General features: G+C 43.6%; 1 protein-coding gene across 2 annotated transcripts in view; it reads right to left on the bottom strand.

The window, feature by feature from the left end:
- Nucleotides 1–16,155, bottom strand: part of PAK3 (p21 (RAC1) activated kinase 3) — a 357,271-nt gene that overhangs the window by 196,583 nt on the left and 144,533 nt on the right. For both annotated transcript variants that reach the window (XM_078688801.1, XM_078688802.1), the window contains exon 2: nt 8,245–8,441. In XM_078688801.1, the coding sequence (XP_078544927.1) occupies nt 8,245–8,419 (175 nt within the window). In that variant the 5' untranslated portion in view covers nt 8,420–8,441. The remainder of the gene's footprint in view (nt 1–8,244; nt 8,442–16,155) is intronic.

Here is a 16,155-nt window from a genome sequence, read left to right as displayed (position 1 = left end):
TAATATAGAGCGTATGATGACCCATTAATACGTGACACACATTAATAGTACCTTCCCAACACTTATTCTCTACACAACAGCGGCAGGGGTGGGGGGATGGGATTTGATGGTTAATGTGCGGGTTTGACAAAGAGGTGTTGGTTAGAAATTATGAACCTGTATCCAGACACGACCGTGGGTTGATTGATGAACTGGGCATGATAGCACCAAAATTGACTGGGGTCTCTGTGCCTTGTTAACTGCGGCATAATTGTCCAATCTTGTTTTAACTTGGAATGTGGACTTACTTTTATTTGTACCGCCCCCTTTGCTTTGTTTGTGTTTTAAAATAATAAAAAGATTTACTACAAAAAAAAATCAGGTCTGCATAAGCTCCAAGGCTCTGATGCACACTTTTCTCTAGTCTATGAATGTCGTCTATTTCCATACATACATCTCTTCTACTCTCATGCTTGAAAAAGGACAACCCACTGGATCAGTCTATCAACTTTTCTTTCCATAGGTTTTTTTCCCAGCTGGAGAAATCTTTTGCGGTTACTCCAATCGTACTAATTTTGTGCCCTCGTGCCTGCAGGACACTAGGTTTAGGAACACAAATTGGGTACGAAGAAACATTGGTAGGTTTGTGAATGGCCACATACTTAGGAGTTTGTAGGTAGGCACTACCTTACCTACAGCCATTTCATAGCCCTTCCCCTGGGAGCACTCATTTGTTGAACTGCTACCCTAAATCTAGAACAGCAGCATCCTAACTTTACATCGTGCTATCGGTTAGCCACGATTTCGAAAAAACAGGATCTGCTATGCACAAGTACAGATGGATTTTAAGCACCAATGCAGGAATTTGCTGCAGCAAAATCATTTTGATCAAGTCCTTCATTCCTATTTAAGGTGAGAGAGCAAACAATTTGCCAATGTAACAGGAGCATCACAGTATGTGCAACCAGCTCTATTGCTTGTATCTGATCGACAAGGCTGGACTTGGAACGCAAAGCAGCCCGGACAATTGTTTCTGTCCAGCCCCTAGTAAAGGAAAGCCTGCCCCGGGAGGCAGGAAACGCTTTTGTTACTGGAGGGAGATATTGCAGCCCTGCTGCAAAACCGGCCCCCACAAACAAAACTAGCCCTTATCGCTGCAAAACCGTCTCCACCCTTCAGCCTCCCGGGGAACTGCCAGATGCCCGATACAGCCAGTCCGGCCCTGCTGATCGATTCCCGATCAAGAACAGAACTCTTCCTGGCTCATCTTGCTGGATCAGGCCTCTACTTTAACACCAACGCTCTCTAGCAAAAGAGTGGGGACCCTTTAAAGGGGCTATCCATTGAAAGCTGTCCCAATACATCTCAAAACCCCAGCCAACGTCCTCACACAAAGGAACATTCTAGAATTTCCTCTAGTTGAACCTTGGAAATGCATGACTGGGCAAACAGAACTGTTCTATTTTACTCAAAACTGAATGGCCCCTTTAAAATAAATCTCTAGCATGTAATAAAATATAGTGAAATGATGTTAAAAGTTGACCCACTTTTGCACCGTATTTCAACTGCCCAATATTTAGCAACAATTTACTCTGTGACCTGGTTGTATTCTGAAAGGCATGCCACATTCGTACGCGTGTCTTTTGAAAAGTATGTCGCACAGTGACAGATGCAGTCACCCGCCAACTAATGTGTCACAATTCAGTACCTACCCAGGTCTTCATGGCCACCACCGCTCAGTGGTGCGTGGGTGGAAAGGGAAACAGACAGCACGTTTACTTGGCATGAAACACAACATCACTCCCTTAACCAACATAAAAGACACTAAAAGGTTTTAAAATGTAGTATAATTGAACCAAAAATGCTACAGAGCAGCTTTTATGAGTCCTGGAGATTTTGTGACACCTTTACCTGCATTTTAAAGGGAAATATTGTAGACTAATGTAATATTTCATCAGTTGGAATTAAAGGATGTGGAAGTGCACTTACTCAACAACTACTAGTGGTTTTCTCAGAGCGGGAAAACAATCAATAGATTATTTTCACACAGAAAGTGGGGGGAAAAGTATGTGGCAGCATATCCGTGCATGGAGCAGGCAGCATATCACTGCATCTAACACCCACAGAACAGTGCATGAGTGGAGTGTGGCTCACTGGTTAGAGGCGGCAGACCCGGGAGCAGAAGTCGGCCCGGGACCAGGGTTCAATTCCCGACGCGGCAGGGTCGTGGACTTGGTTCAGGGACTCGATAATTCTCGCTTCGGTGCTTACTATAATCAGGGGTTCCACTCGGCAACTCTGGGCATTAGCTTGCCTAATCTCCACAACGGCCCCATCAATTCCGGGGATGCCTGGCTCCACCTTGGGGACTCCCAGCAGGGACCATCCCACAGGGAAGGCCAGGATAGGTTCCCCAGAGTTGTACAGCGCCAGGAAACCTACGGACGGGTAGCAGTGCGCTTTACAAGCTCAAATACATTCACATTTACATGTATTAGGGCACTGATCAATGTATGTAGAATGAAGCATGTTCCAGCTTACATGTAAGTGCATGAACAATGGAGACAGCAGAGAGACAGATCAGTGCAGTGCAATTAAGGACATGGTAGGAAATCAAATCACCACAGAGATCACTGCAAAAACTCACTGCAAGTAGAAGGAACAGGGCACAGATCACTGCCTACAACAGAGAACAAGTCAACAAGTGTAGAAGGTAGCACAGTGCAAATTCCTGCCAAAATCAATGCATGTAATAATGGCACATGTAGCAGGGCTTGGATCAATACAAGAAGCTGGAGCTGGAAAAGCGATAAATGCAATCCTGTTCAGCAATGACGTGTATTTGTAAAGCGCGTGTTCACCCAAGGATGTCTAGGCGCTGAATAACAGATGTTTGTTACCCAACTCAATGGTACTCATTTTATCAACCGCAGAACAATGAAAGGGTGAGTGGACCCACCGGGATTTGAAGCCGTGGCTAGTAGGTCGAAAACAGACCCCTACAGTGGAAGCATTAGTTCAGCTCCATACTAGTGTATGTTTGGGCATTTCATGTACAGGCTGCATACTTTAGTATGCTTTTTGCACAGTGCAATCTCCCCTCTAACACAGGACAGAATCAGCATATGCAGTCAAACGGGCGGGGTGAACGCGGAGATGGATGCAGGTGGAGCCTCAAATCCACTTACCAGACGAGAAGAGAAGAGGATGGAGACAGGCTGGGCCACAGAAGGAACCAGCTATTTAATTATTCTCCTGCCCTGAGGTAGGAGGGACTCTTCATGGCCTACATTCCCATTGAGGATTTTGGCGCCATGCCCATTCAAAAATGTACAGAGTAGCGATGCACAGTAAAGGATGTGCGTTTTGCAAAACACAGAAAATTTGAAACTTTCTGTGACTTCCTGCCCCAGGCCTCAAAAATGCTCTATGATATTTTGTGAACAGAAAAATAAGTAAAGGACACATTTTACTCATTGACAGAGAAGTAACACTGTCTTCGATTTTCAAGTGCCTCAAGCACTCCGAAACACTGCACAATAAGCATTCCGAGCGGATGGTTTTTCGGAATATGTAATGTAACTGGCCCCACCTACCACATCTTGCTTTGCCCGCTTGCTCAGATCCCTTATCTGGGAACTTTGCAGTGCCTACATACTCTCTGTGCATGTTGATGTGATAGACAACAGCTTCAGACTTGGTGTCTGATGGTCGCCTCTCTTTGTTCCCCAACATCCCCACCCACTAATGGCCTCACTAGAGGATGGACAGAAAAGTTGTCTAAGCAGTCAGTATGGGATCATACAAGCAACAACCAGAAGAATTGAATTCTCTGCAAATGGCCTTACACATAGTTTAAGGAGAAAAAAAATATATACGGGCCTGGATTAATATGGGGAAAAAGCTTCTTCCTTATAAAAGGAGTGCTTCTAATGTGCTGTACAGAATTGGGGTTCAAACTAGAGAGAAGGCACGGAGGTGAGCCTAACTCACACAGAGGACCACATGGCACAGCAATGGAGTATCAGGGAAAGCATGGCAGGACACATTCATCTACAACACCAACGGATATGTGCCAGTGTATAAGATTTAAGGGTGCAACTAAAGTTATTTAAATTATGTTACTTCTAAAGGCGGCATTTATAAGACCGTCACATGCAATATTTGAGATCTTGTGTTGTACTATGCACGCTGCCACTTTACTAAGGCTCGCAAATGAATAATGCATTGTTTAAGTTTTTATATGCAGTATTTGTATCTCTTATGCCTTTCTATGTACACTGCCACCTTTCAGAGGCTGGGAATAAGTAACTTGTTGGGCTGGTGGACCGAATATATAAAGGGCTTTTTTGGGCTTCGTACTGAAATACGTAATATTTACATATTTTATATTGCGTTATGTACGATGTCACTTTTGAAAGGTTGTATTTATAAGATTATAGTATGCAATATTCATTTATCTTCAGTGGTGCTATGCACGTTGTAACTTTATAAAGGTCAGCAAAATGATGTTCTTAAAGAGATTTGATAGGCTGTAGAACTTATACTTTTGATTGCTGATTTTATTATGCACCATTGTCTTTTATTGTTGTCACATGTAATGTGGACCTTCGTCGGAGATCCATATAAAAAATAAACTAAACTTGAAACTTAACTTGAAACGTTGATTGATTCATACATGAGCTGCATTTTCCCAGTCCTCTCTCATTTTGATAACCTTTATTCAGTCATTAAAATGACCATAAAACCACAGAATAAAATGCATACAGTCAACAGGCTTAAGAAAATTTCCAATTTCATGAAGCATATCTCCTTCTCAATTTGATAGCAGCAGAAATGCAAGTAAGAACAGAAAAACATATTTCTGAAAATAGAGGTTTTAAAAAAATCCATCCCTTCTTGGTAAAATGGTCAGGCATTACAATTGTGATAATAGCAAACGCTCAAAGTGTGGTAAAGGTGCAACATAGCATTAAATGTGCAGGGGTTTGAGTGGAAGAAGCAACACATGGACAGCATGGTAAAGATGCAAACCAAGGCCTAGTGCAAGGAAAAGGAACTAGGAAATGGATTATATTTAATCTGAATCTTATTAAGTAAAATGTAGGTTCTGAATTTACTATCCATTTTAAAAAGGGCTCCATTCCAGAAGTGATAGAGACTGGTATGTAATTCAATACTGAAGCCATGTCTAAAGCTCTCACCATTTGAGCCTCCGCTCTACACAAGAGGAATTTTCGCTTCACTAAGGCTTTTGTTTGTGGTTCAATACTTTCTAGAGAATCAAAAAGTGTTCTAAGTTAGAAAGAGTACTCCTATTATATGCCAGTCATGGGATAGAGCTATTATCACTTAAATGTAAACAGTCCAACACACACCTAGAAAACCCGGCTTCTGGGGTGCTCCATATTTTAACACACAGTAAAAGTGGAGCCATTGTAACAACGTCTTCCAAAAACCCCATAACCATTTAAGAGGTGGATTTGGGGATAGATAAAATGTGTCCTTGGTTGCCTGCAGTCTACCCAAGGATGTATAAGCCCACACACCTGCTCCATAGGTTCCTACAGCAAGGCATTTACTCTTGTAAAGTATTGTGGATTTGAGGCCCAGTTTTCTTGCAAATTTAAAAATCGAATCACAGACTATCCCTATTTTCTGAGTTCTTTGATTTATTAATCTACCCCAAGTCAAATTGGCTTCATACAAAATACCTAGGTAGTTAAAGTGGGAGATCTTGGTGTTTCCCCTAAAAAAAAAGTGTTCTGATTTTGTGTTTTTAGGACCACTAATTAAAATAAAAGATTTTTATGATTCGCTTTAAGTTTTAAATTATTCCTATAAGCATTAAAATAGTTTATGCGTTTTTGCAAACCTTTACTGTTTGTACAATTAAAACTGTGTCACCCGTATAAAGTAAAACTGGGTTAGAGCAGGTTGGGGGGTATCATTACTACAAGAGTCCAGGGCTTTGTCCAAAGCATTAATATAAAATAAAAATAGAAACTGGGCTAAATTACAGCCATGTCTTATCCCTCTGGCCACCATTATTGAACACTAGCTGCCCGCCCCTACGTTGTCCGGGGATGAAAAGGAAAGTCTCGAAAGTTCTTTTTACCTGCGTAGTTGAGCAGTGCATACACGGTAACGCTAGGTGTCCATTGCAGCCGAACATGTGCCTCCACCTGTCCAGCCAGTGTGAGGAAGCGCCACAGTGACTGCGTTTTAGCCCCGCTGCTACGCTTAATCGCCTCAGCACCCGCCTCAGCACCCGAGTAATTTTGGGAACGTCTTTGTCGGCTCCAGCCGCGAACGTGTTTGTCCACTATACCTAAGGCCACTGCAACATGCGAACCGTGTCAGCCGCAAACGTGTTTGTCCGCTGTAGCGCCACTTAGATGCCCCACATGGCGTCAACGGCCAATGCCCACAACAATGCCAAATGCACCGCCCACTCGTATTGAAACGCTAGTCCCACCCAGAACGCTTCTCGCAAGCGGTGCAATTCAGCTTGGTTTTGACGATTGCCGCGCCCATGTGCTCTTCGCTCTATGCACACGCCCCCAGTACAATGACACTCCCACAACTGACTACTCAGAACGCTTCTCGCAAGCGGTATAATTCAGCAGGGTTGGGTTTTGACGAATGCCGCGCCCATCGCTCTATGCACACGCCCCCAGCATAAGGCCCACGCCCACAACGGACTACTTTGCCCCCAACGTTCTTTTCCCCTTATAATGTATATGGTGGGCTGCTGTATAGCCTACGTCCATCTGCTGATACTGTGTTTTGCAATGCTGTATTTGGTATTCCGATTGGCGCTGTAGTTCCTGAGCTTACCCGCCTCAAAGGTTTGGGCTCTCTTCATAATATTAGTAAGGATGTACGCTGTGTATAGCAAACACTGGTAGTCGTACTCAAGTGAAGGTGCCTAACAAGGTTCAACAAGGGGGGAAGGTTCAACTTCTGCAAGCTCCATCAGTTCCCATAGTTTCCCCCTAACTACCAAGTAAATGGCACAAGAGAGAGCCATAAACGCCATGTGAAGGGCACCTCTCTGGACTTTGACGTACTTTCCTATGATGAGGGATACATTTAATGCTTGCTCAATGGTCCCTAGACCAGGGCAAAACCCATATTGAACTTTGAAAGATTTGGTTTCTTCGGCCCATTTTTCAAGTTTTCAAAGTATGACATGCCCTAATATTTTTACTGTATCCTAACAGCGAGGTTGGGCAGTAGCATACTGGGAGGTTCCTATCCCCTTTCTTGTATATCTGTACTATAATGGATCCTCACCATGAATCAATCAGGGATTCCCTGACGACTGCTTTAAGTAAATTTTTTGACGAATGGGTTAGCATGCAACATTCATATATCTTCTAAGGTGCTATGCATGTTGTCACCTTATAAAGGTCAGTAAATAAAGCTCTTAAAGTGATTTATGTAATAGATTGTAGAACTTATACTTTTTATTGCTGATTTTATTATGCACTACGCACCATTGTTTTTATTATTGTCAGATGTTATGTGGCCCTCCGTCTGAGATGCATATCATAAAAAACTAAACTTGAAACATAACTTGAAACTATTTAAATGATACATACCTGAGCTGCATTTTCCCAGTCCCCTCTCAAATGCATAAACCAAGCAGTGTTCTTCAAATCTATACATGTATGTATTTCTAGCGAATGTACATTCTATTAGCTATTTTGTGTCCCTCACATGACCTTTTTATGTAAGTGATGAAACTGACATGCGATTAGTAGAACGGACGGAGCTTGTGGCAAACAGGAATAGAGTAAGGGGTAAGACAAGGGTAAAAATTGATAGAGTTCTTTGGTGCTGCTAATTTTCATCAAGCAGTCTCAATGTATTTTATTGAAGTTTATGGCTGGGTTATTACGCAACGCTCTCACTAACCAGATGGACACCAAGAGTGTTAAGAAAGTTACACATGCCTGCAGGGCCCAAGATCACCTTGTGTGCTTCCATCTACATTGAGGATTTTTGTGCTAGAGTTGTTGCTTCATAAATGAATGAGTGATAAGGGATTGTTGAATGTATAGTTTTGTGTGCCACTTCAATGTAAAAAGTACTTTTTAGATCAAGTCTACACAACAATCAAATCACCTAATACCCACACCCCTCAAACAATTGAGAAAGACTCCCATCCACAGAAAACCAATGTAAAACAAAGCCAAAAATACAAGACCAAGAGCATTCACAATGATCCCTTCATAAAGCCCCACACTAATACTTTACTTTTATCCCCTCCTCCTGGGAAGATGGAACGTAGTCTGGCTTTTTTATTCTTCTCTTCGGGGGCCATCGGGAGTGGTTTGGAGCCGTGGTTCAATATCGAAGAGTCACGGTTGTTACTGTTCATTCTCAGAGGAGGAGCCGGAGGTTTCTCGTCAATATCCACACTATCGGACATCTTCAGCAGCCCTCACAACCTCCTAGGACCAAAGAAGAAGCAGAAAAGGAATTAATACCAGAAACAAAAATATGTAAATCATTATTTGGAGAAGCAGTTTCTCTTTTTTAGATCTTATGGTGTAGATCAAAACATTAGGCAATTCACTAAAGCAATAGACTTGCAAAGAGCAAGTAAAGAAGATGTTCACCACAAACCAGGACTTTTTGGGATAATTCTAAAGCCAGACACATCAGATTAAACGAAAGCATTCAGCTCTCTCCAGATGGCTCCTTTGAAACTTACATTAAGTGGTCAATATGCCACCACCAATTGAAAAGATTTTTCACTGATTCCACGGATTAGAATTTAGTGCTTAAAATGTGAGATTTTGACCGACATCAAAACAGCATCTTTTTTTTTTTTTAAGGCCATTCTGGATGGTTAAATACCTGACGTATGTAAATAAAGTTATTGAGGTATAGTTACATCATAGGAAATCTGATAGATGTTCTTGAGGCAGGGCATGTTAGACAAAAATAAATAGTATTGTAGATGAATAATGGAAAATAACTTGAATCTTGTTCACAGAGTGGTTATGTATGGTATCAAATAGACGGTGAGAGCAAAGTTCAAGTTGCCTAAGATGTCACTCAGGACGCCCAGGAGAAAAATATTGACTATGCATTTCTTACCCACCTATAATTTTAGGAAACATGATGTCTACAAATCATTCGTTCCTGCTTTGAACATAATAGCATAGCACAGAATTAATGGGGAACTATGCATAACATGGTTTTCCCCATCCCCGCCAAAAGATTATTATTATTTTTTTTTATTTTAAACTGGTCTCCTGCTAACCACTCCCACCACCCACTAAAATTACCTCTTATTTTAAAAAAAAGGCCCTCTGCAAATGACCCCAACCCACTACATTTAATCTCATCCATCCGCACGACCCTCTGTGCCACCCATTCCCCTATCTGATCAAAACTGCGTACTACGCTCTTCAGAGCAGCAAGCCAGCGCTCCACTGACCGTGCGCGACTCTGTGGCAGCGTGTTTTTGAACACCGGTCTGGAGAGACATGCGCTGAAACGGAAAGCCATGGTTGGCACAGGCAGCATGCCAGACCCGTTCTGCCACCTCCCTCGGGGTCTGTGGAGTCCCGAGAGGTGAAAGAAGGTGGGTGAGACTGCCAGTCACCATTTCACCACTTCGCTCAAACCTGGGCGAGGCCATGGGACACACTAAGCTAGCGCTTACCCTGGTGACATCACAACAATAGTAAACATGTTTTCTTTCCCACAGTTACATAACAGCTGTGAATAGCTGGATTTCCATTCAATAATTGATGCTAATGGCATCAAATAGAAGCCATGCATGACAAACCGGTTGTTTACAGAAAGGCTGGGAAAAGCAAAAAACTTAAAGTTAAAGGTGTCAGCAATCTGCGATACAATTGAAAAAACTTGGACACGAAACCAGGTAATACTTAGGATTGTGAAAGCAAAACAGACACAAGTGGCCAATAGGAAACTACACAGTTTAAATAAGCTTTTATGCCTGTTGGCTAAGATTAGGTGTGGTAGTGGATTGTTTCTACTCAACAATATGCACTCACAGGGCTTTCCCCTGGAAGAGTCTGCCTTTCTCCTTGCGGCATCTGGTGGCTGCACCAGGTAGAGGTGTAATCTTGCATGGCAGCTGCAGTGCACTTGCTTTCTTAAAAATAAACTGGCTGCATTCCTTAACTGACTGAGAAGGCGTGTGCCTTTAAAGAAACGAGTAGACACAAATTGATAGTTTAGATGGACTTTCCAATTTTAATATACATGAAAGACTATTAACCTATACACATACTTTGGTAATGCATTTTATTGACTTGTTTCTGTCAGCTTATTTATATATTTTGCTAAAAAAAATCTATAGTGCGCAGCAAATAGTTCTGTCAAGTACTGAAATATAAACCAACTATTTGGGAGCACATAAAAGTCAATATATGATGTTGTATTAGTTTCACAGGTGTAGGAGGCGAGGCCAATAGGTAAATAATGTGATCTAAAAAACAGTTCCATAAGTACCAAAATATCAACTCTGTTCCCTTATTGTCACTTGTAAAAATTCATTGAACAAAGCCAGTTTACGTGTTTCACAGCAGAAACAGCTGCTCAGAGATGCAAATCAAACAGTAGCAAATCAAAGATTCGAAACACTGATTATTGTAAGGTTATTCTCATTCTCAAGTACCACTGAGGTAAAATATCATAGTAGCAAAATAATACATTTATCCATCTATATTGTCCAACAGAAATGTTCAAATAATTGTGTTGTTTCATAGGAAATTCGGCAGGGCTGTGTTTTGGCTCCCACCCTATTTTCCCTCTACATCAACGGGGTGGTGGAGCACCTGCTCGGCGAACCAGCAGACGCCCCCACCCTGGGAGGCGTAAAAATTCCCACATTGCTGTTCGCTGATGACACCCTCCTCATTTCAAAAACCCCCCAAGGACTACAGAAACTCCTGAATCGCTTCCAGCACTTTTGCACTAGCAGAGGACTTGTCATTAATGTGGACAAGACCAAGTATTTAGTCATGCACCCCCCTCGAAAACTTGGCCGTCCCCCTGTTCTGAATTCAACCCCCCTTGAAAGAGTGGCAGAATTTGACTACCTGGGAATCCGCTTAAGTGATTCGATGAACTGGTCCGCCCACATCAACAAAATGATAATCAGCCACAAAAGGGTAGGGGGGGCTCTTCTCAAGGAGTACAGCTACTCAACCAAACATTGTGTTGCCCCACTAATTGACATCTATAAAGCCCGAGCTGTTTCCGCGTCACTTTACGGAGCTGAACTGTGGGGCCAAGGCAAATTGGACGCTCTGAGCAAGGCCGAGAACAAACTCATTAAAGATCTCCTTGCTATCCCGATGAGCACCCCGACAGTCCCGGTGCTAATGGATGTAGGCTGCAAAGCAATTGGGGATCAGGCACGACTTCGCCCTCTCCTGCTCTGGGCTCGTCTGTGGAGGGTTCCGGAGTTAAAACCCTATGCCGACGGATTAGCAGAGGTGATGTGCTCTATTGGTTGGCGGAAGATCAAATGGCTCAGGGACATTAATCAACTCCTAAGGGATCTAGGTTTGGAATTCTGCTGGTCCAGCCACTCCGCCCCCCCAAAGGACTCTTTAAAAAAACTATATTGGGAATGGGTCTCCATGAAGCGCACCAGCAACCAGCAGCACTGCAATGCCACCGCAGCTTTTTTGCTAATAAAAGATGTTGTTGTCTTTGAGCCCTACATGGACTTAATCACCATCGCTATGGACCGGTCCTTGTACATCAAATTCCGACTAGGAACTTTACCTCTTGCTGACCTTTGCTCCAGGTGGAATAAGTCTCAGCCAGCATCACGTTATTGTGCCTTATGCTCTGATAAACCAGAGACTGTGCCCCATCTTTTATTCAAATGTCCGGACTATGGGCGCCCTAGATCACGATGGCTCAAACCAATTTGCAGAGAATTGGGCACCCGCCAGCACACGGTCGCCCTCCGGATTCTTTTAACCAATACAGCCCCCACCATTGTTTGTGCTGTTTCCAAGTTTTTAAAATGGGCTTGGTTGATTAGACTAAAAAGACTGTCCGCACCAATTTAATTCTGTCTTAGATAATTTATTTTATACAATTGTGTTTTTATCCCTTTTATTCTTAATGTACAGTCACATTTTCGATATGCTGTTTTACCTTTTTATCTTTTGTAATGCTTTTATGATATATGCATATCGAAATAAAGCAATCAATCAATCAATCATATCAATTATACTCCCAAATCCTTTGGATCTTTAGTGAACATTCTAAAATTACACTTGTGGTGGAAGCGTGCAGGAATATTAATAAGTGAGCTCTTTCTACTGTACTTCCTTGTCTACCAAAATCACATGCAGGGGCGTTTTTGCTTCAAAAACACACACCCTTTGTTTCATCAATAATAATAACAATAATGAAAATCATAATAATAATGTTGTGCTTATCCTCCCAAAAAGTCTCCATACTAAAAACAAAACTGAGTACTCATCCTGGGTGCCACCCCCTCTGCCTGGGACGACTCCGGGTGGCCTGCCGCAATGGGAAATAAGACCACGCACGCAAACTCATACTGGACTCCTTGCTCACATTGAACCGCCAGATCAACGCTGCATCCTCCTCAAGCTTCCACACACTACGCTTGCTTCAAAAGACTTTCAGACGGATCCCCACCGAAGCAAGAAAAATGTTGTAGTGAACCCCTGAAGAAGGGCTTAGGAAGCCCGAAATGCATTGGGTAAACATGATTAACTGCTATGGATGAACTATGTATTCTAGCGTGCCTCAGAGAAAGGCCTGGATAGGCATATCTGTTGCATTAGCAGCACTGGAAAACAAACATCTCACATGTGAATGAAAAGAAAAAGAATTTTGGAGTGAATAAAAAAAGAATAAAAAATTGTTAAACAAGGATACGCTTGTGGTATTTTTGTGAAAAGCCATGAATCAAGCAGTGCGCCTGGCAGAGTAAGGATACAGTGCTCCAGTTTTGATCATTTTACAAAGCGTGTTACAAGGGCAGAGCACATAATCCGGGCTGCACGCAAAAGCTCAAAATAATTTAAAGCAAAGTAAAACTGTGTAAAAGCAAGGTGTGCATTCTATCATCTCCACTGCAGATACTGCCATGGGAACGTCACACAAAGTTCCTGCATGGCATGGACTGTAAAGTCCATGCCGTGCAGAAACTGTTGGGCATGCACACAGCGGGGAGCATATTGTTGCCTGATATGCATCAACATTTGCAGGTGGTACAAGGGGGTGCTGTAGTTCCCCCTCTGTTTCCTCTCCGCCATGATTTTCACTGAGGTCCTGCCAAGCATACTGCTGCCTCCTGACCACCGCACCACCTACAGGGAACGGAGGTTCCCTGGGGCAGCGGTGGTCCCATGGCGGTCCGACAACCCAAGTCCTAATGGGGCAGTCGGACCGCCAGTGTTACGATGGCTGGACCGCCACTGCAGCGCATCCATGAGTATGGCGGTCCTCCAGACTCGTAATTGGGCCCTAAATAGGCACCCTTCACACTTTGTACACTTAAATTGTGGCACAGTGAACACACTGTGTGTAGTGGAGTGCTGTATTTAATCTGGCCCGTATTACATTTTGTCGACAAAGAAGTGTAGAAAATATCATGGAGAATACATGGTGCGTCAAATATAATAATTAAGCTAATAGTCCACTTTTTCACTGGCAGCCAGTGAAGGTATTTGATCTTTACAAGTTGCTAAATGTTGAATATATTGCAATTGAAATACGCTTTTAGCACGTAAGCCCTCATATTCCGCAGTACAGTAGTGAAAAATAGAAAATACGTGTGTTTATAACCATGACCTCATACGCAAAGTTTGAAAAGGTTCAAAACTGCAACGCAAACTTTAGAAGTAGCAGCAATGTGTGGTGCAGGAGGTGATTTAAGCCAATCAGGACTTTGCTATCCATCACCACCACTAAGGATTGGGAAGAGATTGCCGATGATGGCCAAAGACTACTGAAAAACCAAAGGTGGTGATGGACGGAGCGTTGACAATACAAACACTCACCCCCAGGCCAAAGACTACTTTCACTAAAATTGGCGGACTTTGTCTGCTAGCCGCACATCAATGGATATCTAGGGGCACTCTCACCTCTAAGAATATTCAATAGTTCATTTGTGACACCGGTTGCCTGCACAAGACCCAAAAGGTCAGAATTAGTTTACTCACAACAGTAACTGTACAGACTGACGGGATGCTGGAACTCAATAGGTCATCCATTTCGGTATGAGTCTTGGGGTCAGTGTGGATTGATTTAGGGTTACAGCTCCAGTGCTATAATGGACTGAAAATTCAATCTACATAATATCTTAAGTCCAAGAATATATTCTTCAAAAGAGACCTGGACATCAGGGACCCAAAAAGAATGTTTTGTTACGCCTGGTGAGGGACTATAATTTGAACACTATTACATTACTGCTATCACAGGTGAAGAGGATCATACAGCAGTGGCCAATTTGATTGCAAGCCCTGATAATGTGATGAAAACAGAGATGTAATCAATCATTTGACTTGTAAAGTACTGCTAATCACCCGTGAAGGCATCCAGGCGCTGGAAGGGAGGCAGGGTTTTATTCGAAGAGCCAGCTGCTTTCAGAATTCCGATATGGTGGTAGTGTTCCAGATGTGAAGAGGGCGGTAGTTCCAGGCCATTGCTGCGAGGTAGAAGAAGGAGCAGACTCTGGTACATTGAGGACATATCCGGGAGGGTGGGGGGGGGGGGGGGGTTTGTCGGCCTGGGAGAGGGAGTTGAGTTGAGAGAGAATTTATAGAGCGCTACTTTGCCCAAGGGCGTCAAGGCGCTAGAGATGGAATAAAGAGCTGTTTGGTGAAAGACGGGAGGAAAGGTCAGTTGTAGGCCTGCCTGAAGAGCCAGGTCTTCAAGGCCTTTCGGAAGAGGGGGTGGGAGGTGAGTTCCTTGATCTCAGCCGGAAGGGTATTCCAAATTTTAGGAGCACAAGAGCTGAAGGCTCTGTCGCCCCATCTGGCTTTGCTGGTTTTAGGGACAAGCAGTAGGTGTTTATTGGCTGACCGAAGTGCCCTGCCGGGGACATACGGAATTACCAGAGGTTTGGGGTCTTCAGAGACAAGCCCGTGCAAGGCACGATGGGTGAGACATAAGACCTTGAACTCTATTCTGGCCTGGATGGGAAGCCAATGAAGGTCCTTCCTAATAGGAGTGGCAGAGGCGATTTTTGGGGCAACAGTGATAAACCGAGCAGCAGCGTTTTGAACTGTTTGCAAGCGCTGTATCTGGGATTTGTTCATTCCCAGGTACAGCGAGTTACAATAGTCTAGCCTTGAGGAGATTAGGGCCGTCGTAACCAGTTTACGGGCATCGGTGGAAAGATAATGGGCTAATCTCCTCAAGGTTCTAAGAACACCACAGCAAGTGGAGGTCGTTCTGCTGACTGGTTTATGGAAGGAGAGTTTGGTATCAAAGATAACACCTAGGTTCCGGGCTGATTGAGAGGGCAGTGGACAGGTTCCTAAAGAAGAAGGCCACCAATTAATTGACCAAATCTCCTCCTTGCCTATATAATAATAATAAATAATAATAAACCACATTTGTAAAGCGCACAATCACCCGTAAGGGTCTCTAGGCGCTGGGGGCCGTCGGGAAGATTAAGCAAGCTATTGCCCAGAGTCACATGGTGCTGGGCAAACCTGCCGCCGGAGCCGGGGATCGAACCGTGATCCCCAGATTCCAGCGTCAGTCGCCCTGGCCGCAGCGCCACACCTCTCCCTCTGCCTCCAAAAACCAACACCTCCGTTTTTTCCCCATTCAATTTAAGGAAATTCCTCACCATCCAATTTGCAACCGATTCCATGCACTTCCTGAAGTTTCGAGATGTAATTTCAACCGTTTGGGAAAGGGAGACCATAATCTGAGTGTGGTCAGCATAGGAGAGAACTTCCAGCCCAAACGATCTTACAAGCCTGGCAAGAGGTGTAACTTAAATGTTGAAAAGCGTGGGGCGCAGGGACGAACCCTGAGGCACCCCGCACTGCACAGGCTTGGCTGGGGAAAGAAAGTCACCCAGCTTGACCCTCTGTGCACGGCCCTCCAGGAAAGATTTTAAAAGACTGAGTGCAGGTCCGTCCACTCCTATCTCCTTGAGCCGTTCGACTA

This window comes from Lissotriton helveticus, chromosome 4_1 (assembly GCF_964261635.1).
Source record: "Lissotriton helveticus chromosome 4_1, aLisHel1.1, whole genome shotgun sequence".
In the NCBI taxonomy this organism is placed as follows: domain Eukaryota; kingdom Metazoa; phylum Chordata; class Amphibia; order Caudata; family Salamandridae; genus Lissotriton; species Lissotriton helveticus.
The sequence above is the reverse complement of the archived record's forward strand: the minus strand, read 5'-3'. Positions and strand labels throughout refer to the sequence as shown.